General features: G+C 42.6%; 1 protein-coding gene across 5 annotated transcripts in view; it reads right to left on the reverse strand.

The window, feature by feature from the left end:
• The window catches only part of LOC131466117 (cAMP-specific 3',5'-cyclic phosphodiesterase 4D-like), a 93,717-nt gene that overhangs the window by 11,056 nt on the left and 56,595 nt on the right, over positions 1 to 26,066 (reverse strand). For 4 of the 5 annotated variants that reach the window (XM_058639268.1, XM_058639270.1, XM_058639269.1 and 1 more), the window contains 6 exons: positions 8,670 to 8,861; positions 6,821 to 6,857; positions 6,091 to 6,164; positions 5,957 to 6,006; positions 5,553 to 5,665; positions 1,954 to 2,047 (listed from right to left, as the gene is read on the reverse strand). In XM_058639268.1, the coding sequence (XP_058495251.1) occupies positions 1,954 to 2,047; positions 5,553 to 5,665; positions 5,957 to 6,006; positions 6,091 to 6,164; positions 6,821 to 6,857; positions 8,670 to 8,861 (560 nt within the window). Of the gene's footprint in view, positions 1 to 1,953; positions 2,048 to 5,552; positions 5,666 to 5,956; positions 6,007 to 6,090; positions 6,165 to 6,820; positions 6,858 to 8,669; positions 8,862 to 23,429; positions 23,946 to 26,066 lie in introns of those variants that run through there. The other variant, XM_058639271.1, reaches the window with a different exon arrangement.

Raw genomic sequence — 26,066 nt, forward strand, 5'->3', positions numbered from 1 at the left:
ACGCACATGTCATGTCTTTAGGGTTTCTGATGTATTTTCCAGCCCTTTTGAAGCATTTAAATCCATACCCAAAAAATACAAGACAGTAAAACACTGACAGTATCGACACAATCGACACAATCTCTATTCGATCTTTTTACACAGAGGTGCTTTCGCCCCGGACATGACGGTGGTGCTGCTGAAAATGACTCATCTGTTTTTGATTGGACTCCAAATAAATGAATAAATAAACAAATAACCTGCTTTACCTCACATCCATTTGTATTTCCTAGCTCAGTGGAAACAATTCCTTAAGAAGATCCAGATCTCAGGGCGAGATATAAACACCAGCCGTCATAAGGAGGCAGAGCAGCCTGAGTGACAGCGTCACACCAGGCGCTGTCTGGCCTCTCTCACCTCTCTCACAGTGCCTCCTCTTCCTCACACCCAAAGCCATGGTGTTTGTTACCAAACGCAGTCATGCTCGACTCTGAGGTTCTCATAAGAAAACGGCAACCGGCCGACGGCTCCATCGTCATCTGTCTGGACCTCCATCTTGCCAACAGGGCTGGTGAAGACTGAGCCTCCTATTGATGCAACACGCTGTCTAATAATATTGCACCCTGTTGCTACGACAACGCCACACAGTGTGTCAGGGAATGCTGTCTTTGCACCTCCTTCTCTTTTAAAGACGGACAAATCCCCCGCCTTCTCCGTCCATCCTCCTCTTTCTAAAAAAAAAAACAAATCTTCTATTCATATTTAAAAAAAAAATATCCCCTCCTTTGTTCCAGTAAAAATCCACCGTCCTTTATGTTTCTGTCTCTTTCCTATTTTACCTCCCGTCTTTCAAAACAGGTTGTAATTTTAAAAGATATTTAGCTTTCCAGCCCATGTATACGAGTGAAACATCCTTTAATTGAACAGTTGAACAGCACAATAGACATAAAAATGACCATAAAGTTGAATCAACCACTGTAAAAACCAGCTAATCAAACTGAAAACTGAGGATATTTCCATTAATACATGACATTCATTTAAATATTTATTCCTTTTTTTAGGCTTGCAGTGAGCAGCAGCAGCAGCCTACATTCTTTCATTTGTTCACTTCTTTATAGCTGCTTTAAGACCAACAGTTAAATGCAGGCATTCAGACAGATTCTCCAGAGGGGCAGAATGTCACAATGTGAGAACACACATGTCTGCAGAAGTTGCTCTAGACCAGGGGTCTGCAACCTGTGGCTCAGCCTCTCTGCAATGGCTCCTTTGAAGCTTGTTTTTTTTCCTCAAAGTGAACACCAAGTATTTTGTGCGTCACATCCAACGTCTATGTCAAATGTTATTTTGAAAACCAACCCAAACCCCAAATGATTATGGGAGGTGACTTAGAGTCCTTGGGCCCACATGCTGTATGCCAGGCAGGTTTTCTCAATCATGAACTACATAAATACGAGTCAAATATTACTTGTGGGTTACTTTCAATTTCATTAATTTTGAAATGACAAACAATGGAAGGACTCGGTCTACATAATTCTGTGAAGTAGTTTTTTCCACAACGTTACGTTTTCTTATTGTAGTTCTTAAATGTCATAAATGCAACAAACCATTCTTTTACACATTGTCTATCTGTATGAAAAACGTAATATGCGATATTATCTTAATTTTATGGGTCAAGTGGGTTTTGCGGGTCCAGATTCATTTTATTTGGGGTGGAGAGGCGACAAAAATGGCTCTTTCCGTACGTATGGTTGCAGACATTCACAGGAGATTCTCCCACCAATGTCCCAGTGAGCTCATGTGAGAACACAGCAGGAGAGACTCTGGACAATCCACAGGAGATGCACAAACACGTCTCGCTCACTGACAATCCCCAGCTGCATTTCACACAATGTGCACGACAAACCTCCAGACTCACGATGCGGCGTTGGTATCTGAAAAAGGGCTTGTGTTGATTATTTGTGTGTGTAAACTCACCTAAGAAGGTGTTAGCAATGAACTCTGACACTTGATTCCCTGAGCGGCTTGTCTCTGAAAGCTGCGTCAGCTCACGGTTCAGCATCCTCTTAAACTGTGTGGACACACACACACACACACACACACAGATACAAGCAGAGATGTGGTTAGTCCTTGTAGAAGTCAGATAAACATGTTAACATTCATACACTGGCAACATCCATACAAAGTCAATATGCTAATATTAATATAGCAGTGAAATTAAATCAAATTACCTTCATGGAGCAGTAAATAAATAATGTGACACTTAGTGGTGGAGACGACGCGCATTGTGGTTTTGAAAACGACTCTAAGACCACAATAATAGGATCCAGAATTACCAATTAAAATAGCCTTCTATGTGCATTCATCTTTGACCATGGTGTTTTTGATCAACAAGGATTATCACTTTTCGTTTACAGGTAGATTATAAAATTATAAATAAATTGGGTTTTATTCTATTATCAGATTAATTGTCAACTTTAATTTAAACGGAAAAACAAACACACTCTTGTCTGTTATTTTATATAATTCACGTTCACCAAATCTGAAATGCTTTCAAAGTGAAACTGTGCAGCATTTCTGTACTTGCTTAAGCCTGTTTTCAAACGATTATTAATATGTTTTTCTTTCAGCTGCTCTTTCTCGCCACAGCAAACATGCGCATCTGCATATTTGATTTTTGAAATGACGATTAGGTACATTGCTCAGGGGTGGCCCAGCCCTTGACCTGGCAGGGATTCAAACTGGCCACCCTCTGGTTACCAGCCAACGTCCCTTTCCACTTGGCCATGGGCTGCCACACACATTATGTTTTCTCAAATAAAGGGAAAAATGCTCTGACGCCTATGTGTTGTTGCAAGAAATTTACAAAGCCAGAATGAATTACACACACAGGCACAAACGGAACGAAAAAAAGAAACAAACAAAACACACAAAAGCCTGCTCAGTGTTTCCCCTTCTGACTTTTATCGCAGCAGCTTCCACACTGATTATGTAACAGCCTTGGCACATGGAAGCTGAAGGTGTAGGGAGGGGATCTGGGAGAAAGAGTGATGCTGCAGTGGGTCCACACACACACGCACACACACACACACACATACTGACATAAAAGGAGGTGGAGCTACAACCTGAATTATCTACTGATTATAGCTTCTCACCACAACAACTGAACATTATGTTATTTCACCTTCTCTCTCTCTCTCTCACACACACACACACTCTTTCTCCAACACTTCACCAGATCCCTCACCATAACTGCCAACTACTTGCCAGTTCCTAAACTTTAACCTAATGCTCCAATACCAAAACATGTGTTCCCCTTAAAATCGAATGATTTTAACTTGTGGACAACTACTTCTGTCAACCATAAGAAAGACAATACTAAGAAGTACTAAACAGATTTAGGTCCTCACAGTAATGAGTAAAACCTCACCACATACACACGTTTGCGCAAGACATCCAACATATTCCTGCTTCTATAAACAGAGGCAGTTTTTTTAAGAATCTGCTTGACTGGACCTGGATCACAGCTGTTACCATGCTTTGACACACACACACACACACACACACACGCATGCACGCACAAATACAATTTTCAACATTCACCCGTTGTTGCAGACGCAGTCCTGACTCCCGAGTCAGATCAGACCCACTCAGCATTCCACCGACAGAGACCACGCTGCCAATCGATCGATCCCAGTGTAAACAAGGAAGCACCGACAGAACTCCCTGTCGCTCACTCGCTCACCTGTCCGAGTCTCCAGCACAGACAAACCCAGAGCAACGACGCAGGCATGTTAACCTCCGCATGTTGATGTTGGAGGTCGGTAAAATCCCCCCCAAGAAAACGTCAAGCAGACAGCCTGCTGGCTCAGCGACAGGGTACAGTCCGCTCACTTGGGCACTTGAATCGGAAAGAAGGTCACTTTGAAACGAAGTTCCCACAGTCCCATGTGTCATCCTGAAGGTGGCGGGGGGGAGGGGGGTGGGAGAGTCGGGGGGAAGGGGTGGGGCAGGGTGAGGCTGGGAATGTGGTCAGCCATCGGAGGGAAGACGGGGTGTGACTGCAGACGCTCGTCCCACTACTATCACACTCTGTTAGTGAGAAACATGAGGAGGGAGACGGGGAGGGAGAGGCTGCGAGAAACCCCCTCCTCCAACGCCCCAGACGCTGTTGCCTCCTCACTGTCCAATCAGATTTGTCTGGCTTCAGGGGCTGGGTGGAGGAGAGGCGTGCGATTGGCTGACGGAGGGATGGAGGAGGTTTGAGTGTAGCAGCCAGACGGTGCAGAGAAGCAGGAAGGAGTGAAGCGAGCAAAGAGGAGACGCTGATTAATTATGCCATTCATGAATCCTCGTTGCCGTCGTCACATTTTCTGTACACACAAACGGTGTCTTCCTCTCATACCCACGTCACATATGTTTCAGTGGTGATCTGCACATTCCTGTTTAATGTTTAAAAGGTTTATCAAAAGGGAATTACAAGTGATGGGCAACAAAAAGGCTTAATTAAGAAAACATTTTCTGCATGTTGAACCTATTCAGTTGTACAAAATACTGCAATAGTACTAAGTGAATGCTAGTCTTAGGGGGTTAGAGGGGTTAGGGCAGGAGTTGCTCTGAGAAGAGCTAAAAAAGAAGAGCCGCTCTTTAAGACAGAGAGTGACGTCCTTGTGCTGACGGCTTGTTTCACCAGCGAAGAAACCACAAAGAAGTAGTTATGATTGCTTTGGTGCAGGGGCAACGACTTTCCGACAGAGTCCAAGAGTTGCTATGAGTTCAAGTAGATTTGTGCAGACCCAGAAGATCACTCATCTTTTGACACTTTATCCTCCACATGAGGGTCGCGGGAGGCGCTGGTCCCAATCCCAGTCCTCACACTCACCTACAGTCAATTAAGAGTGTCCAATTTGCCTAATCCCCAAATGTTTTTGGACTGTGGGAGGACAACCCTCACACACACGGGGAGAACATGCAAACTCTGTGCATGCATGCATGTCTCGATGAACCTCAGTGACTCAAAATTTGATTTAGGTGACCATGGTTAGGTGGTGGGTTTCAATGAGCTACAGAGTGGCGTGTGATCTGGAGCTTATCATGGTGACAAGATACAACAATGACATAACCACGGCTTGTGCCAGGAGCTGGACACAGATGCACCATGTTCAGAGAACAACCCAGTTTTCTAATGTGACTAATAAAGATTATGATCCTGACACTGCCTTGGAATGACTATGAGTTAAGTTTAAAAGAGGTGAGGTTGAAGGTAACACTTGTTTATCCAGGTAAATCTGTCATCTGGCAGGAATGACACATAAAGTTGGATGGCATCTGCATATCCATGAGCTTTATTGCTTATATGATTTGCCCCATCTGACAAAGTGCCATCAAGCGTTTAAACAAAGGTGAATCCGTCTTTAATCACCTTATTATGTCAATATCAGGTGATGGCAGAACAATGTCAGATAAGCCTTCTGGCATTATAGTCAATCACAGGGGCTGAACACCACTCACACTCACACACACACACACACAGTGATTATGTCTGGAGACAACTTCTCAAGCGCAGGAGTCCTCACCTTATTGGACGCCATCTCGCTGACAGAGTGTCTCGTCTGCAGCGTCTCCAGCTGGTCCAAACACCAGTCCAGCTCTTCCAGTGTCTCCATCGCAAGCTTCTGGTAAGGCTCCTCTGAAAGGTCAGGGGTCACACAAACACAGGTCATATGCTGGTACGTAAGTGTGCGTCACCATAACACATGACAACTTGTGCATATCTGTGCTACTCGGAATACAACTTAAAAATGCCACTCTGCAGCTACTCTACAGAGCAGTATTGACATCACTGACTGTAATCTAATCTTCAAGAAATGATAGAAGATTAAATGTACAGCCCCGTGCACAATATTTCCACAGAAACACAAACACGGTGGGTTTTTAATCCCTGAGAGTCACGTCATTATACGTCGATGTTCACACTAACCTGCGAGACATGGCTTACACATGGACGGCTGGTTGCTGCTCGAAGGCCGCCTGTAACGGGGAAACAGGTCAGGTGTCAGTAAACCAACAAGGAAACGACCGGTTAGTCATCTTCTGTGTTTTTCCTGCTCTTACTTGCTTCCCACGCGATCTTGCAGATGTGTCAGAGCGGCAAAGTTACTTCGGACTGTTCGCAGACTGGCAAGAACCTGCGAGGAGGAAACACAGTCTGACGCCCAGAGGTACGGATAAAGACACCTTTAACCAACTGCTGGAAATATTCAGCAAAGGTAAAAAATACTACATCCAAATGTTTTATATCGGTTTTGAAACACATTATACGAGTGGATTTTGTTAATGGACTGACATTAGTGACAAATAAAGACTCAGAATAAGCTGTTCAGATCAGAGAGAGGGAGAGTGTGGGTGTTTTCTGTGAGAAATGATCCATCTCTTTTTTAAGTAAGGGACAGTGAAAGGTCATGTGAATAGCGTGGACAGACGCACACACTTCAGTTCATTTCAATGGGAACACGTCACAAATGTGTCCCCCGGAACACACGATCGATTTCGAGATCGAAGGATGACTGCCAACGACACCGCGCACGGATAATAGCAAGTGACAGTGCATGAGACCGATTTGGTTCTCTACTATATTTTGACAACAACAAAAAACAAATGGTGAAATCCTGGAGGGACTGGTTATATACGTTGAGAAGGGCTTGCAAACCTACACCGTCATGCTTGCCGCAAACCTACACCGTCATGCTTGCCACAAACCACTACGTCATGCTCTCACATAATAATGATATTAAATACAACATTAGATCAACACTCTTGAAGTACATGTGTAAATGCCACTGACCTGTGCAAATGGAGTCACGATCATGTCTTCTCCATGTCTGCAAAAGCACAAACAAACTGTGACACGATGTCTTACAGAGAAAACCACCTTTAACCAAAGTCTCAAACATACACAAATAAAACACACCAGCAGTGACAACCATTAGGGTTTGTTGTCTCTGGTATCTTCGAGGACTGCAGAGAGAGATTATGCTCATCAGGGTTGGTTTTCAAAGTAAAAGTATAAAAGTATACAAAAGGAAAGTAGAGTTTTTGTTTTTGTTGGAGGCAAAGATAGAGTTTGGAGTTAAACCTCAATGGGGCATAGCTATAGATCCACTAGATTCAAATAGAAATGAAGTCTAGCGGAGAAGAGGAACGCTAATTAAGGAGTACAATACATTAAAGGGAGTCAAACCTAAAACTGGTGAATGCCATGGAAGGAGTTATCTATTTTGCATCCCATGAGGTTTAACTAACCCAATCTTTAAAAATCTGCATTAGGTGAAACCTTTTTTTATTATTGTAAATACATTTAAATAAAATTACTAAAATTCTAGGACACAGTATTTGTTCTCTGGCCAAAAAAAATAAAGCAAATACTGAAAATCCCCACAATAAGAGCTAATGGAAGAAATGAGATGCTACAGTTTTAGTATAACTATAATTCAATGATGTATAAGGATTAAAATATCTGCTCATAACATGATGATGATGATGGTGACAACTCGGTGTCAAAATCACTTAATGCAGATTAAGGTATAGTTTTGCAGGACGCCTCTAAGATATACGTGCGTATTGGTATCACTGGAAGTGTACGCAGCCCGGGTAAGTAGCAGTGTTCATGCATCAGGTGCGGAGGGAGCGAACTGTTGGAGAGACACAACTCTTTGGCAGATTTAAGGGCACAGCATGCACCTCATAACCATCCAGACTCCAGGGGAAACCCATGCTGCCAGTGAGAAGGAAAGAGCCAGTCAAGACTGAACGTCCCTGTGTCCAGCAAACATTTTAACTTTGAATTACTACAGATATGCCAGTGTTACTGCGGCACTTGTTTCAAAATACGTCAAATGTGTGTGATGCCAGATCATCTTCCGTCAAATGCTTGCTGGGACTTTTTAGCATAAAACTTTGATAGTGATGTCCACAACGCTCAGTTCTCAAAGTTGTGTTCAGGGTAACGTGGGGGGTGGGGACGGGGAGAAGAAAATGGAACACGTTGTAAAGAGGTGGACGGAAAATCCTTCACACTTTCTCTCACCGAGGCAGCCCATTGACTTCCCAATTCTTCAATCCCTCCTCCCTTCAAAACAAAGGAGCAACAGCGATTGGTGGCTCCGTTCACACTGTGGCTTCAAATAGACTGTCAGCTGCACGGAGAGCTCTTTAGTTGTATCAACACAAGTTCTGAACTTTGGACTGCAGTTCAGTTTTTGTGGACAGTGAATGAATTTGATTTCCCTGACGTGTGCACGAACAAAGGGAACTGGAACGCCTCTTTGAAGCCAGATGTCACAGATTTACAGTGTGAACGACAAAAATAGCTACACAGAACAGGTAACGATATAATCCACGAGTTCTGACGCTGAGCACAGATACATGTGCATTTGAATCAAAAGGAGGCATGAAGTACACAATAAAGATTCACCACATTCTATATTTAATATATAATATTTGTTTCCATCAAATGGCCATTAATAAATGAAACACTACATTATCATCATCTTTCAAAGTGTGTGGTGGTTTCTACTGGACCAGCAGTGGCCTTTTGTGCAAAGAAGCATATCAACACAAATGCAGAAGTCTAAAGGTGAGTGGGTTTATTTGTGTCAAGAAAAAAAAAAAAGAAGGATTTCTGAAATACTCACAGGTCGCTGGCAGTGGATGAGTTGCGTGACATGGTTTTGGGCGAAAGGTCGAAGTCGGAGTCTGAGCGGTAGAGAAAAGACTCACGGCGCTGACTGTGGGGGAAGTTGGCCTGAAGTACCAGACCAGATCCCGGACTAGTCTGAGAGTCCAGTGGACTGCGACCCACCGACAGGCCATTCTCCAGGTCAAAACTATAGGGAGACAAAGAAGAAATACATAAATACAACTGTAAATTCCTTATTGTCAGTCCTGATACTATGGAGATCCCCCACTGATAGAAAAATCACACAGACATACACACAACGCTCACTTCTTCTAATCAAACACACTCACACCTTCACTACATCTGTGTGACGGCATCACTGACTTCATGCACGTTACGTCAGTGGAGGTTCTTACACCCCCCCCAGCTATTCTCTTCTTCTCCATAACAGCTAGAGAAAAAAAAGCAACCCTATGACTTATGTGGGTGCACATCATTATTACGATTTAGTGTTTTTAAATTGATTTCATTTGTATTGTCAAAACAAAATCAAAAATTCCCGTCTATTGTCCCGCTGGATTTACTCTGGCTGAATCACAGTTGGACTCGATCCGGATTTTAATCCCATTGACATCCTTCCAGCCATGAGGTCAGACTGCAGCCTCTGAATTGCAGGGTTCAGAATTGCCAACATTCATTCACTAAATTCCCTTCGAAATCCAACATTTTCTTTGAACCAAACTAGATTTTGTTTTTTGTTTTTTTACCACAAAAGAGCAAAGATGGACTTGGCACACACACACACACAAGGTTTGTAGCGCGTTAAAGCTTATCATCCAGAAAATGATCCACATTCCCTCTGTGAAGCTGTGGTTGTGGTTTGCACCAGGACACTATGACTCTGCAGGTCAGTGAGTGTGGTCACTATTCCCTCTGATGACAGGACTTAAGACTCTAAAGTCATCCACCAGAGTCTTCTGAATGATTTCATAAAACGTGGATATCTCATGAATGAAATTACACTTCAAACCATGATACACCGTAAACAACAACAAGAGAAAACAGAGCACCTGCAACGCAAGGTGGCCTCTGTGTCTATTTTTAGCTCGGCCTGTCTCCGGTGCTCCAACAATAGCGCCGTCTGATAAATGAGACATGACTGTTATGCATTCGATGCTGAATGAAACAGACCCGATTCACAGGAGCTGAGAGGGAGAAGACAGCTCGAGGAGGAGGAGGAGGAGGAGGAGGAAGGCTGTATCCAGCACAGTGATGTGGTTCCACATCTCGCACCTGATTGGTGTGACCGTGCAAAGAGAGAGAGAGGGCTACAGCGGGGCTTACCTCAGCAATGACAAACCCCATCTCCCCACCACCACAACGCCTCACCCACCTCACCCACCCACATTTTACCCCCCCCCCCCCCAGCTCAGTGTAGTCGGCTGTGACGAGGCTCTATCAGAGGAGACCAGTGACGTCAGAAGCTAAAAATAGATTTTCCTGCCAGGAAAGAGGGGGGGAACTGGGAGACTTATGACAGAGCTTACATGGACGACCCTCCTCCCAGACAGGGTGCAGATGATTTGGCCCCCCTTCTCATGAATATATATATGTTGCAGTCATACGTCGATGGAGAAGAGCTCCCAGCAGAAATATAGTATTTCACATCATTGTACACAGATCATTCTTTTTATCTTTTATTCTGGGTGAGTGCTGTATAGCAAGTATGTCACAGACGAAATGCACATAGTATATATATACACATCCTTAAATAATATAAAAATGTTACCGTAAAGGATTAAAAAAAAAAAGTATGAATTAGTGTGATTCAATTTAACCCCACCTCTCTGTTTCCCCTCAGACGTTCAATCAAAAACAGAAACTAGAGCATTAACAGGAGAGAAAAAAAAGAAAGTAGAAAGAACACAGTAATCAACATGCAACTCCATTATAATGATATTAAATCAGCTCATTATCACATCAGATCAATAAAACAGTAAATTCATGGGACCGTGTCATCACAAAATGTGAGAACTACCACTGGTTTTACTGGATTATTATTGTTTATAACAGACTCCCCACGTTTTTACTTTCCACAATCTCTCAAATCACAATTTAAAGCAGGTGCCGTTCACTCCACCTTGTTGCTCTTCACTTCACTGCTTTATGAATGGGAATGAAAACCCAACAGTCTTCTGACAGGGAGACAGCTCCCACTACTGGGGACAATGTGATACTGCACCGTCTGTCACTGAACAAGTAAAGGAAGGGTCCCACAACACAGAGAGCGGCAGTGATTCTTGTTAGCAGATCATTGTGGAGAAACAAACATCTATTCAAAATAAAATGTGATTTTTAAGACGACAAAGAACACCACAAGTTAAACTGGATTCATGCTTTAAACTTCAGCCACACCTCTGACAACGAGTGAGCAGCCAGAGAGTTTGTTATGGCGAGACAGAGAGATGGATGACTGAAGGTGGATCTGCTCATGATGACAGGAGCAGCAGCTCAATACGCTGGGAAATGCAGTTACTATAAGCTGTACTGAGCTTCCCTGATGGGAAGTCCAAAAAAATGTAAACACAAATGTGAATATCTGCCGAATATATTTCTTATTAATTTCACATATACAAATAAAACAATGAACCAAAAAAAAAACACAGTTATTACCCACAAATAGATCAATTTACATACACAAACTGCACGTACTCATGAAGCCTACATACTTTAAATTGGTGAGATAACGAATTACAAGGAAGTTAAGAAAAAAAATGATATCAGGAAGGTTAATCAAGTACAGGTTACCAATTATTATAAAACGAATTGGTCTTACTCTTTAATGTTTATATTTGATTAGATTATTTATTGTCATTGTACACATGGACATGGAGCTAAAGAATTTTTGGAGCACTTTCGCTGAAGGTGCATACATTCATTCATCCATAAACACATTTAAAAGAAGTAATAACAATAAAACTATGTACTAAATCGTAATAAAATAAGAAATATAAATAAAAAACGGGGTATTTACATGAGGACATTACGACATGAGGGAAAAAGTAATGAGGTGCTCCATAGGAAAAACTATTGTTAATGTCAATGTGTGCCTATTTTAAAAAGACTGTGTATGAGTATTTTCTGAAGTGTTTTACTTTGGACTAGACTTTTTAAACAACATCAAACTGTTGATCTACTTCAGCTCATTCTTTCTGATAACTACCATTCTACTATTGACAGACTGAGACAGATATTATCCCTTCAAACAGACAGACATCTTGTTCAGTCGCGGGCACACACACACACACACACACATACACACAGTTGACCTTGGTTTGCCTCCTGCCTCCAGCATTGTTCTCCGTTTCTCTGACGTAAGTGACAGCTCCCTTTTCTCTCTTTAACTGTTTTACTGAAACTTTTCTCACACACATCCCCTAACACCCACATCCTAACCTCCGCTTTTGTTCGCAGGATGTTTAGTTTGTGCCTCAAAACCATGCTGAAGATGAGGAATCCTTAAAAAAACACCCCCACACAGACACAGAGCAAACTGTAATTTAACAAAGTTTTCCATTACGCCATGACTCAATTCTAAGTGTTTGGGCACAAGTCCTCCCTGGAAGATAAGTGATTAGACAGAAATTGTAAAACAGTTTAAAGAGAATTGGCCAAATAACGCAAATTAGTCAACTGACAGGAACATGAATGACCAACTAATTTAACAGGTTATGAGTTGTTATGGTCATTTCAAACAAAAGGGGCAAACAATGAATATGAACTGTTGGTCAAACAAATCAAAACCACTGTTAATCACTTGGCTAGCCGTCTATTTTCTATCATGGTTTATTAAAATGCTTCTCAGAACAATAAACTTCTGCGGCTTAAATGAACACAGGCGACTTCTCGCTGCTGTTCGTGCATGTGTGGCGAGCGCTCTGTGCCGGGAAACGGAGCCGAGGGATTTAAGGAACTTTTGATTATGTAAGTGAGACTGACACTGATACAGAAAACAACTATCAAGGCCAGATGTTTTTGATTGGCGATGACACAAGGCCCAGGGTTAAAGTCAACGCACACACACACACACACACGCACACACGCACGCACACATGCCCCCCTCCTGTTTTTCTCCTTGTAGCGTGGGAATTGGCCGAGGGGCCTCAAACATCACACCAGGAAGGAGGCGAGAAGTGAGGAGGAGAAGAGGCTAGTGTGTGTGTGTGTGTGTGTAAACCATTAATACAGAGCAAGAGTGGAGAGCTTAAATATACAAATGACTTCTCTGAAATGAGAACAAAAACAGCATAATGCAGCTGCAACGGCATTGTGTGTGTGTGTGTGTTTGTGTGAGTGAGAGAATTCAGGGAGTGAAGAGGGTTTGTTTGCTTTGCACCTCAAGTCTATTGTACATTTGAGCTGAAAGCTCCAAAAAAACAACAACAACCCCCTTCCTCGCCCCGTCTCACCCTGCAAAGCAGAGCTTTCCTTTCGCCGTCACTGTGTGAGGTTTTTGTACGTGTATGTGCATGTGGCCGTGCATACACATCCCTCCACGGTCGAGTGGACACAGTTTTTTTTGCCTGGAACCATCGCTGTGAGGGCTGTGAGGGCGACTTGGCCCATCTTCACTGCCTCAAAGGGGCTGTTTGAGGAGTAAGACTTGCACTACGTCAGTGAATGTCCTCACAATCAGTGTTGTATTGTAAAGTACAAATACTGTGCTTTTGTACAAAATTCACATATCTGTACGTATTTGTATTTCTGGCAACTTTTACTTTTACTCCACTGCATTTCCTCTAACTATCTTTGTTACTACCAAATAAAATCAGAAGAAGAAGAGTTGGTCATGGTCTGTTTTACACTAGAGTTTTGCCATTCACACACTGCAACATGAGGTTACGTGACACATATAGACTAGTATAGCCAGGAATTGAACCCACAACCTTTCAGTTTAAAGACAACTCGCCCTACCACTGAACCAATATGGCTCAATCCAGTAAATGTACAGTAAATGTCATGAACTTTAAGACTTCTACTTAAGTAATACTATAAAAAGTGATTGCTCACAATCACAGAGAGTGTCTGCATGAGTGCGTCTCATGCACATGTCCTTCTGACGACACATGATGGGGAGAGGAACGAGCAGGAAATGTATCCATGAAAAATGCGAAAAGAGAGAAAATCTACTTCCTGTATAAAATAAAAAAATCCAGACCCCATGTCTGCACTGTGTGGAATTAATCCACAGAGTGGATGAGCAGAAACATACACGACAGCTGAGCCTTTTTTTGCCTCAGTCCTGTGAGGATTTTGTGAGGGTCTATCAGTCTGCAGAAAGATAGCTGCTCGTTGTGTGTCATTTGCGCGGTGATATAGATCATTTTCATTTGTACATATACACTATACTCTTTCAAAGACCAGCAACTGCTACTGGTACTTTTGTAGTGCATTGCTATGTTCTCACATTTCCACACCCTGTTCAGTTTCCTTAATACTGTACACGCATTCTTCTTTTGACATCAGCTGTGCAGCTTCCATCCTGAGATAAGGAACTTTCACTTTCTCTAATTCTTCTCCTCTGAGCTGTATTTTTAGCATTTTCCCATAGGCTTCCATGCAAATGGAGATGGAGTCGCCTCCTGGTGGCTTTTCAGTGAATTCTTACATTCTGATTAACTTCACCTGCCAAAATAGCAGACTAGCTCCAGCTCTTAGATATGGTGTATGATCACAGCTGACAGTGGACATGAGGTGACAGGGTGCCTGACCACACGTGGGCTGACAAACTTTAAGAGTTTCATTCATGCTCACACCTATGATCCATTTATCTCCTCCCATCTCTCCCATCAAACTAACCTGCATGTCTTTGGACTGCGGGTGGAAACCCAAACACACACACACACACACACACACACGATGAGAACATGCAAAGTCCACAGAAGAACAGACAAAGGCCCAGGTCACTCGGCAGGTTTGACCCTGCTGCAACCCTCTTCCAGTGACAGGTTGTGATTCAACCATCAAACATACAGTATCACATGGAAACTGTATTTGATTTGTAATAGAAATGGCAGTAAAATAGTCACAAATTTGCCTTTGTCATAATCGGGAATTGTCATCTTTTAAAAAGTGGATCCCCATTGAGAAAAAGGTTTGGGAAACACATAGAGCGCTTGAGCTGAAGACCGCGCCTCCCCGAGGAAACAGTTGCTGTTTCCCTTCACCTGACCGGCCACTGTGGATCCCTGTCCAAACAGCAAACTCTGCATCCAACATCAACATCTGATCTCAGAGCAGCTCATGTCCCTCTAAATATAGCCAAGGGGAGGAGAAGGTTGCACAGAGTCAAGTCAGCTGGTGTGTTTATTATTTTTCTGCGTGACCTCTGACCTACAGGCAGAGGAAGGACGGCTGCCTTCGAGAGCAGCAGAACTCTATAGAGAAAGAAGAAGAAGAAGAAGAAAGACGGTGAAGGCACAAAAGTTACCAAGGCCCTGATGTCAAGTGTCTGAGCGCATCTGTCTGCGGCGTGTACATTACACACTGCAGACGGAAGGAAAAGGAGTTCTATCTCCCATCAAATATGAACGACATCCACTGAGCTTTTCTTTGCTCATTGGCGGGGAGCTTGTGGAGCGTCTGGTATGGTTTTATCACAACCCAGAACGGAGCAAACACTCACTGAACCTTTTTTCGCCATGTTCGAAATTCGCCAGTGACGTAATTAGTCAACGAAAGTGCCTTTCCGCTTTGTAGAGCTCAGGAAAACAATCCAACCCTGCACTCTCAGCAGTGGCTGAACTGTTATGGACTTTTAGGGCTTCATAGACGAGGTAATGACGCAGATACACACACAAATGCAGCGTTAATTGGCACTTCCGGGCTATGGCCTCTTTAATATTATACATAAAATATTCTGTTAGCATAGGGTGTTTCAACACTAGCTTCATCATCATTTGTCATTTATCATATGTTGTGATAGATTCTGGGCTAAAGCTCCAACTCTATTCTACTGCCAGGTTGACTTTCCCTTCAAGTTAAGATACATTCTGGTTACACTGAGCACAGTAATCAACGTACTACCTTTTCTGATTCATGTGCCGCAGCTACGGAACTACAGAGAGAATTTGGGGAGCCTTTATTTGGGGAAACAAAACGGTCACTTTGCTTTTGGATTGAAATATCGGAAAAATATTTTTACCTGCTACAACGGGGCAGATGTTTTTACCGTGCGAGCGCCTCTGTGTGTGTGTGTCACACACGATCACCTGTGTGTGACACGTCCTGTTTTGAGTCATTTGGAAGGTGTTGAGATGTCAGCGTGTCTGTGGACACAACAGCGTCCCAACAGTGCAAAATATCACGGTACATTACAGGTGTGCATTTGTTGTGTTGCTGCAGTTTAAGAATAGCCTGCCAACGTGACGAACCATGAAGTAAAGTGACCATAATATCAGACTGACCCTTTAGATGTCAACGCTGTTATGAATATTCTAGGGATGCAAGATATTGGACTTTTTGACAATTTATTGGGAGTGTTTGTGCCGATTTCTTTAAATACTTTGCCTACTCATGGCACAGCAGACTCTTGCCTTTGCAGCAGGTTAATGTTTATAAATGAATGTACAGCTGGGTGAGAGGGGCTTCTGTGTTTGTCATGAGCTTAAGTGTTCTCCTTATGGACTCAAATCTGTGCTGTACACTTTTTGTTTGTTTGTCTTATTCTTGTATCCATGTTCTTAAAATGCCTTATAGAAAACTTGTCAAATCTCTGGTACAGCGCTGAAGAGGTTAAATTTTTGGAGTCCAGGGTGCCTCAAAGGTTGATTCACAAGCTGGAAGAGTATTGATCCTGGAGTCTATGTGCAGTGGTTAGCTCTGTCCGTCCAGCCAGGGACAAATCCATACAGTGGCTGATCAGCATTAACATCATTAGAAACTGGTTAGAGGAGATAACACACTGGGCCAGAACCACCAGAACCACACACACACACACACACTCACACACACACACTCAGTGTATGATTACTGCCCCAGCAGTAGAGATCTAGATTTGGCTCCAGCATCGACCTGAAAATCGAACCACCTTACATCACACTAATGCACAACTGGACAGGCTGGTTTAGGACACACGCACAAGCACGCACACACACACACATTCACGCACACACACTCCTGTCTTTGCACAGCAACAGGCCATGTTGTGTGTTGTTCTAATCATGTTCATATGGCACTAACTGGCGCCTTTCAGTGATTAAATCCAGAGGTGAGGCACGAGTGTGCCACTTCCTCCTTTAATTAGGCGAGGGCAACCCAGGAGCAGCCAATCAGATCACTGATCAGTGGGACAGGACAAGATGGAAACAACAGAGTCTGTTTTTAGGCTCTTACTTGATGTATAGCCTTGAAGTTCTACTCATCGTTAAAAAAATTGTCGGATTAATATTGAATAGAATAATAAGGCACTGGATGAAACACTAGAATGGTGAAAAACACCTTTTTCTCCCCCGGGTGTCACGTTGTGCCATTCAGTGTTTGCGTCGCCACTGAGTTACTGTGGTCTAGTCGAGCGTGTTGGTTTAAGTTTGGTGACACAGGAATCTGTGTATTCAAAATGATGAGGGGTTTCATGCAGTGAGGTCTGCTAAAAATTACACATCTGGAAAAAGTGTTGTAGTGATTTTGTTTTCTCTACGAGCAGATGCCATGGATTTTGTAGTGTAGGAGAAAGAGCTGCATGACCCGTACATGATATTTAAACACACACCGGGTAATAACAGGGGGTTTTATAAAGATAGAGGTTCAATGTGTAAAATTTAGAAGGGTTTATTAGCAGAAATAAATACACTACAGTTGTTTGTATAAGTGTATAATCACATTTTCATTTTCATAGCCTTATAATAAGCCTTTATGTATTTAGGGAAGGGCCTTTACAGAGACAGTCATCATGCCAGCGCGTGTGTTGTAAATGTAACATTTTAGAACACAAAGACGAATAACAGTTTGCGTGCTTTAAATAGTTCTTGATCCATAAATGTACACTGACTAGAATGGTTTTTTTTTTTCACTGTTGATATTTTTGTGCCTGGATGGATGGATAGATAGATATGTACCTGTCATAAAAGTGAGAAAATATTGTTTAGAAATCTTCCAAAAACCTGCTAAAAACTAAAAATCTTATCGTTACTTATTTGGCAAATAAAGTGAATTCACCTTTTCACATCCAAATTTAAGCCGGCTCACTGAGAAGTTGGGAATTAATCAAGCATAACATTCAACCACTAAAACTAATTTAAGTAAACAACTATACTTTGACATCTCAATCCAGAAATGATAATATGCTTTACTATTTTTTTCAGTTATTTTGTAAAACAGTACATTTCAAAATTCATGGATAACAACAATAATAGTTATATTTTAGCATTAAAAATATAATTTCACTTAAAGAGCGTCTACATACTGGTGTATTAACTACCTAGAAACTAGAAACTGACTGACTTTGATATTTACCAATGCTGTTAATTTAGGGCAGCTGTAGCTTTGGGGGGTGTTAACAATAACAACAATATCCCAACCTGGCAACCTGCTGTGTGGGTGGAGCCGTGAAGTCGATGTGAAGCTTTGCCTGAGGGGGCTACATTTATTTACATTGTTTTTTGTTTCATTCATTCAGTTCAGTCCACTGAATGTTACTTTTGTCCTAAAGCTACAAGAAAATGCTAGAACACAGCTTCTAATGTGGAGCGTCTGTCCTGTCCCTCAGCTGATCATCATTTTGGGAGTCCCAAAGACGTCAAGATTGCATCCAGTCCACTCTTGCAACACAAGCACACACAGTCACGGTCGCGCTCGTCTACTGACGTCAGTTGTGGTTTCACGGCAGTCACCGCGCTGCCAGCAACGCAGGCCTGCAATTACTCCCAGCCCAATGCCGCTCGCTGCAGCTCCTCGCATTTTTTCCACCAAATAAGAGACTAGAGAATGCAAAGGATGCTATGAAACACGCTATAAAGATATGAGCCGGAAACCAGCTGGCTGAGCTTGTGGACGCAGTGGGACTTGTGTTGAGACATGTTTGCTGAAGGAGCCGAGCAAATGTGACTCCAGGGGGAAGGAGCAGAGGCTTCCTGTGGTTCGGTGGGTTGAGGCGTTAACTGGGATTTGTCAATGATTTGGGATCAAGTCCAGGGAGCAGCCACTGACACATCAATAGTTTTGTCCTCACGAAGGGTCAAACATTTCTTTCATTATTATTGTTAAAGGACAGATTCCTGTTAACGATTTAGTGATGTTGACCTGCTGGATTGGAACAGCTGGATATGACAGACTGTAGAATCACAGGCATGTGCGGTGACAGGAGAGGGGAAAACTAGCTGTATACATCTTCTAATAGGACAAGGACCCTGGACAAGAGACCCATCATCAGTTGTCTGAGAACAGAAGAGTACGACCAATCACAGCATACACACGCGAAGGGTGAAAGTCAGTGACACGCAGCCAGTGGATGGGAAAAGAAGATCAAGGAGGACGTTCACGTCTGACGCCAGAGACACAGATCTGTCAACATACTGCATGTTTTCAATCAGCTGTTAATTGCTCAAAAATCACTCATAAAAACTCAGAAAACATCTTTACTGATATAGTAAAAACACTTTGGATCCTGCATCGAAGTAAAAATCAGTTTATCTGAATGTATTAATAATAGGTTTCTTTGCACCGACAGCTTCAGAGACAATAATAAACCACTGAAATCTTTATATATCAATTTCGTGGGTACAACTTAAAATTATTATCGTCGTCCAACCTAATCCAACAACCTAATGCCCACCGTTATTCACTTCAGCATCTGTTCTGACAAAGAAAAGCAAAGAGTCGGCACATTTGTCAAACAAGAACCAGCAGATGCTTCAAAATAACAACAACAAATCATTGCAACTGTGGTTTCCACGGCAGGGACCATGCAGATAAACATTGTTATGTAACTATATATCATTAAAGATGTAATGCACATTGGGAATTTACATGTAAAGTGTGACCTACATGACCTAAACTTGACGTTTTAATGGATCAGAACATGTTTTTTAAATCAAAGGAGGAATAAGAATAGCTTTACCATGTTGTTGTAGTTCAGAAATCTCCAGACTATTTCCCATCTCTTTATAAACAGAAACAAGTGAAGCTGTGCCACAAATCCCATCTTCACATGTAACCTACTCCATTAGCCAGCCTCTCTACGAGTGGAAGCACTTGCATCAGAAAACACAGCCCAGTGTGCTGCACTGACAGTTCTGTGGCAGATGATGCACAGTTCTGGTCCCTGCACTGAATCAATGCTATTGCACAACCGCCATAACCAAACCAAACCCCAGAGACACACATACTGTAACAGCGAGTGATGCAAGTGAGTTAAACAGATGCAATGCATCAGCGCTGTCAGGACAGGTGAGTGAAGTGGACAGCACTCACAGTCACAGTGAACGTGACTCTCCATTTACAGTATGTTGCAACATTCTGGCAACCCGCAGGGACCTTTGACCCCATGGAAGTGAGCTGTGCGTCATGTTGCAGTGTGCTGACACGGGCTGAGGCCCCGAGGGCTAGTCAACCTGCTGTGACACCAGCAAAGGTCAGGTGTGATTCCTGTACGTATGGAGGAGCCGGGCTGTGAGCAAGCACAAAGAGGCAGAACATACCTGTGTGGAAACGACGACAGAGAGTGTCTCAGATGCTTGGCTTCATTCAAATATCCATGCTGATCTGATATGATGGAGGTTTCTGTCAAACAGACTCAGCAACAACCTGTCCTTTCTTTGTTCATTAGTTCAGGTAAATAAACAAGGGACGTTTCGATCTCAAGTATCAGATCAGAGCCGATCTGAGTAGTTTCTCACTATTTAGAAATCGCCAATCAAACTCATGACCTCTCTCTAATCTTCTGACGTATTTCCACCATGATACAGTTCAGTTTGGTACAGTATGGTACACACAACACACAACAATGGCTGTTGGTTTGTGGCTGTTTGTCTCAACTTTGTCAAACTTTGTATGAGAATGGACTGCAGGCGTTGAGTAAACGCCTGTCGCAAGGGAGGGGCGCTTTTCTGTCGACGAGGGTCTAGCTCCACCTGTACCGTACAATTACTCTGGTACCACAAGGGTATTTTGGTTATTTTGGTACTATTCTAACAGAAATGCAAAAAAATTACGTACTCATGTGCGACAGAGCTGTGCACATGAGCAGGTCCTTCATGTAGCTCAGCTGTAAACTGCAGCAGCGGCTTTATTTGGGTCAGACTCATCTTGGCATTCACTTGTGCTTGATATAATTGGCCCAATTTTTAATACGGGGCCTTCTTTTGATCAGCTCCTTTCTGTGCCCAGTGCACTGCAGCGTGTGCACACACACACACATTTACACACTTTAGTGGGGACCGTAGCAGGTGAACATCACTGCAGCTCAAGTTTACAATGAAACTCATCCATGTTTGTACAGAATATAAACGTAAATGATTTGAATGAAACCGCCTGTTTTACAAACATGTACAGAAGTGACATTTTTCACTATTTTGGTGCCAGTTTAACAATATGCTGTACACACCCACCCACACACACACTCTCTACCTGTAGGACCTAAATCCTAAGAGCAGGATTTCTCTCTAAACCTCAGTTAGAAATATTAGTGATTTTAACGACAGTAAGCATTTTTCAAAAAAGCAAAAAAGTATCTCGGATCAGGACACATTATCTGCACATACTCAACATGGAACAGGGGCCAAAAAGCTGAAATCATCAGAAGTCTTTTATCACCAATGATCAAATCTCAGAGGGGGAAAAAAAATCGAACTCTCTTCACAATGAAGTGCAACGCACAAAATGTGTCATTTCAAACACAATTTGTTGTCCGTTGTATGTCTTTTATGTTACATGTTGTATTGATCTTTGACCTTAATAGTGTTTTAATGTCTTTTTTGTGATTTAAATAAAAACTAATAAATATAAACTATATATGTATATAAACTAAACTGTATATGTATATATGTATATATATATATATACACATATACATATATATTTACATATACATATATGTATATATAAATATATACATATATAGTTTATATTTATTAGTTTTGATTTGACCAGGAAGTCACATTGAGATCAGAGAGAGCGAAATATATATATATATGTATATATATACACATATATATACATATATATGTTTGTATGTATGTACATATACACACATATATGAATATATATCTACATGTATATATTGTCATTCCCCAACCCTAATGACAAGATGAGCAGAGGGTTTGTGGGACATGACGTGACAACCGTTCCTACACAGATGTTTATGAAACGCCTCTTCTGCCAAAGCTAACCATCTAACCTCTAACTTCTTTATGAGGTGAATCTATGACGAAGGAGGCGGCGGCGGCGGCATGTTTTCATCCAAATGAAAAGGAAACTACAAGGGAGATAAAAGAGAGTATGACGGTTACAGCGCCGTAGACGCTCCTCTCTGCTGCTCTTCTTCTGCCAGTGTTATTACACACATGTGGTTAATCTATCAGTCCTATAAATACAACTGACTCGCCGTTCATTAGCAATCTCTGTTTGAAGATCTTTTTTATTGGTGGTTTGACATTATAGAGACACTTTGATCCCCCCCCCGCCACACACACACACACCATCCCACCCTCCCCCGTCCAAACAAGCTGACGCCGGCATGTCTTTCTCAAAATTAGTCCCTTTTTTTATCTCTATGCGACTCTTGATGGAACAGTGCACTTTCACGTACACTGAAAATGTGAATGTGGTGTTTGAACTGAACTCCAGCTCATCTTACAGTATGTTTTTGATGTACTGTGTATTCTATACGCAGGCTACTATTCGCCTTTGGCACTGAGGGGTTACACATAACACAATCAGCTCAAGAAAAAAGAAACCATTAGCAATTGTTCTCGATACAAAGAACTGGCTGAAATCCAGAGGGGGGGAAAAACTGTTTACAGTATCCATTGAAAAACTGGAGAAGTGAGTTTAAGGTTGTGAAACCCCAGGAGCAAAAACAGCGATTAAAAAGTAATGTTTAAAAAATATATATATACATATACATATACATATATATAAAGTCACTAAGATTTGAATGCTGATTCATATCTTCCTCTTGGAACACATCAGTGTGTCTGACTCACCACTCAATAAGACAAAAACACTTAAAAAGCCAAACTGACTCATTATTAAGTCAGTCTGAGCTCAGCTCGGCTCTCTGTCAGCTTTATTTCACGGCAGATAAACAACACCCTGGATTAAAATAATTCTCTGACGAGTAAAGAGCGGAGGCTTTGCCCGAGTACACATTCTGTCTCTCTGACCTTCTTACACCTGACACACTGTGTCAAAGAAAAGTGGCTGGAAGTTTGTTTCCTGATCACAATCAGTGTTGGATTAAGGAGTGGAATTACTTCAGCTGCTGGCACCTACATGAGCTGTGATTTTCAACACGTTAGGGGATTAAACCAACACATTAATACATATTATTAAGTACTGTACTGTAAAAATGAACATCACATGGACATGTGCTGCAGAAGCAGTCACGCTCTCAAAGTGTAATTAAAACAGTGCAGTAAAGTTGGGGTGACTTGTTTTATATTTGAATAATCACACGATTTGCGTCAGAGGACGAATTGTGAAACTCTGCTGTAAAGGAAAACAGACAGCAGTGTGTTATAGTTGTGCAACATCTGGACTGAAACCACATCTGGCCTACCGCCTGCGCTTCTGCACGATGTCGATGGGTCGGTTGACGGCGCACGGAGAGCCGCAGATATTCCCGTTCCGCGCTTTCAAGTAGCGATCCTGGGCCGAGAAGGCCGGAAACATACAGTTAGTGGGCAAACTCATGTCTGTAGTTTGTTGGGTTGTTTTGTTTGTTTGTTTGTTTGTTTTTGTCTCGCGGCTGCTTTTGTTCCTGCGCGCTATTCTTCCTCTTCCTCCTCCCCCGTGCGCTCCTGTGCTCCTCGGCTCTGGTGCGATCTGTCCTCTCCCTTCTCGCCGCACCACGTTTCCATTGACGCGCGGACCGACGGAGGAAAGCCCTCCTCGGCGTATTCCAGCGGCATAGCCTCGACTCCGAGGCGAAGAGACGGCGAAGAGGAGACGAGGGGATCGAACACAGAGAGAGAGAGAGTGAGATGAAGAGAGGGAGAGTTACTTCCTAACTTGCACAGTAGGGGCTGGCGCAAGTCGTGGCTGTTTGGAGATCAAATCCACATGAAGGAGTTCAGGGCTGGACGCTCTCTCTTCTCTGGAGACACACTCCTCCCTCTCTCTCTCTCTCTCTCTCTCCCCCCCCCCCCTCTCTCTCTCTCCTTCCAGCACATGGACTTCTGTGCCTTTGAAACAGACACGAGCCACGTGCGTGTGTGTACAAATGTTTATGAGCGAGTAAGAGCGACATGGAGTGGGTTTGTGTCTATGTGCGTCTATGTGTGTATTAAAATACAGTATATATATCTGTGTGTGTGTGTGTGTGCAGTATATAATATACAGTGTGTGCAGTGTATCAGGGAGGCCAGCTCTTTGAATAGGGGAACTCCCTGAGGCTGTGCCATGGCCTCCTGAGAACATTTTAACTATTTACTTGCCCACTTTACCATCTTACACACACACACAAACACACAGGCTTAAAAGACATAGAAAATAAATGTATCATCAGTTTAAAGTCCAGTGTGAGAGATTTAAGAGGGTTTATTGGCAGAAATGTTATGTTTGGACAAGGAATGGGACATAGCACTTTTTTGTGTCCAATACCGATATCACAAACTCGAGTATCGACTGACGGTTCACACTCAAACTATACGTTAGTTTGATTGATCGTTGGCTACGGGAGCGGGAGCAGTGAGCAGAAGGGTTCCAGGCATCTGATAAAACAGCAAAGCTCAAACGGTGACGTGTCATTACTGATTTATTTTTTTAGAGTCACACCAACTGTGAGTTCACTGTAACTTATTCACATGTTTCTGCTGTCACACACACGGCGTGTATCCCTCACACACTAACATTCATAAATACAACAACTTCATGAACGCATGAATATGAACGTACATGTTTACAGTTGCCTATAACGTCACGTGTACAGTAGTTGCATCACCTGCAGCAACAGAAGCATGGACTCACCATGGACTTACTGGACCCAGTGATATTATCAATGGACTGTCTCACTGCTGGTGACATCACAGACAAATATTTGTCTTCTGAGACTCAGGCCAAGCAGTGGAGTCGGATATGTTGGCATGAACATGGAAGTGTGGGGGACTTTGAAAATGCCACATAATTTAAAAACCGAGTTGGCAAAAAAATCCAAGCAGAGGTGAAGGCGAGAGTGATGAGAAGGTCAAACATCCTGGACTTCACTGCAGCTTTACATCCTCATTTATCATTATTAAGTTCTCGCTGACACACTAAAACGGTTGCATTCCGTTTTAATTCAACATTGAACTTAATTCAATTACATCAAACGTAAACTTGCTTCCATTTGATTAGCAGTGCATGTTGTTGGAGCTGTGATCTGTTATTGGCTGATCTTTGTGCCAGCTGGGTAACATCAATTAGTACCAGCTGTGGGCTCCGATAATTCAATTTCCACAGTGAGTGGGGCACAGTGCCCAGATCTGCACCATAATGTCCCAGCTGTTCACAGATATGAAAGAAAATTAAGGTCACCTGGCAAGGATTCCACGGAATCTGTGGGGACAAACGACGCTCGCTGCCCGTTCTAAACGGACTCAGGCCTCTCTGCACCCCACGACCGGTTTTAACTGTTATCCTGAACTCTCTGTCCTCCTGTGTGACTGTACTCATTCGCACTGACTCCCATCTCACCTTCAGAGAATCTTAGTCAGACCTCGACAGTAAATCAAAGTGAACAAATCATATACAAGACGTCTTCATAAACTGGACCCTGAAACGTGTTCACTTGAGGTGAAATTGTCTGGTCACCATCCCAGCAGAAACAGTCCAGAGTGTTGCAGCCTCGTCCTTGGATTGGCGTCATCAAATGCAAACAAAGAGTCTGCATACATGTTTTCCCTGCAGTGTCCCACAGTGTCACGACACCAGGATTCTCCAGGCGCATTCAGTTCCAGAGTGGCAGCCAATCCCAGATGGCGATAGAGCGTGACACACCCCAGATGAGATGAAACTAATAGTGACGATGATAATTGTTATTAATGTTATTGATTTTTGCAAGTTTTATTGATTCAAGACTTGTTTTTTTTTTTTTTTAAAGCTGCCTTTGGGTCCTCCATTTTTGCACCTCTGTTTCACACAGCAGCCGGAGTTAAGTCACTACACTACTCCGTATCGCAATCAGTCCGATAAGTAAATTCCTATATGATAAATGAAC

The sequence above is a fragment of the Solea solea genome, chromosome 9 (assembly GCF_958295425.1).
Source record: "Solea solea chromosome 9, fSolSol10.1, whole genome shotgun sequence".
NCBI classification, from domain to species: domain Eukaryota; kingdom Metazoa; phylum Chordata; class Actinopteri; order Pleuronectiformes; family Soleidae; genus Solea; species Solea solea.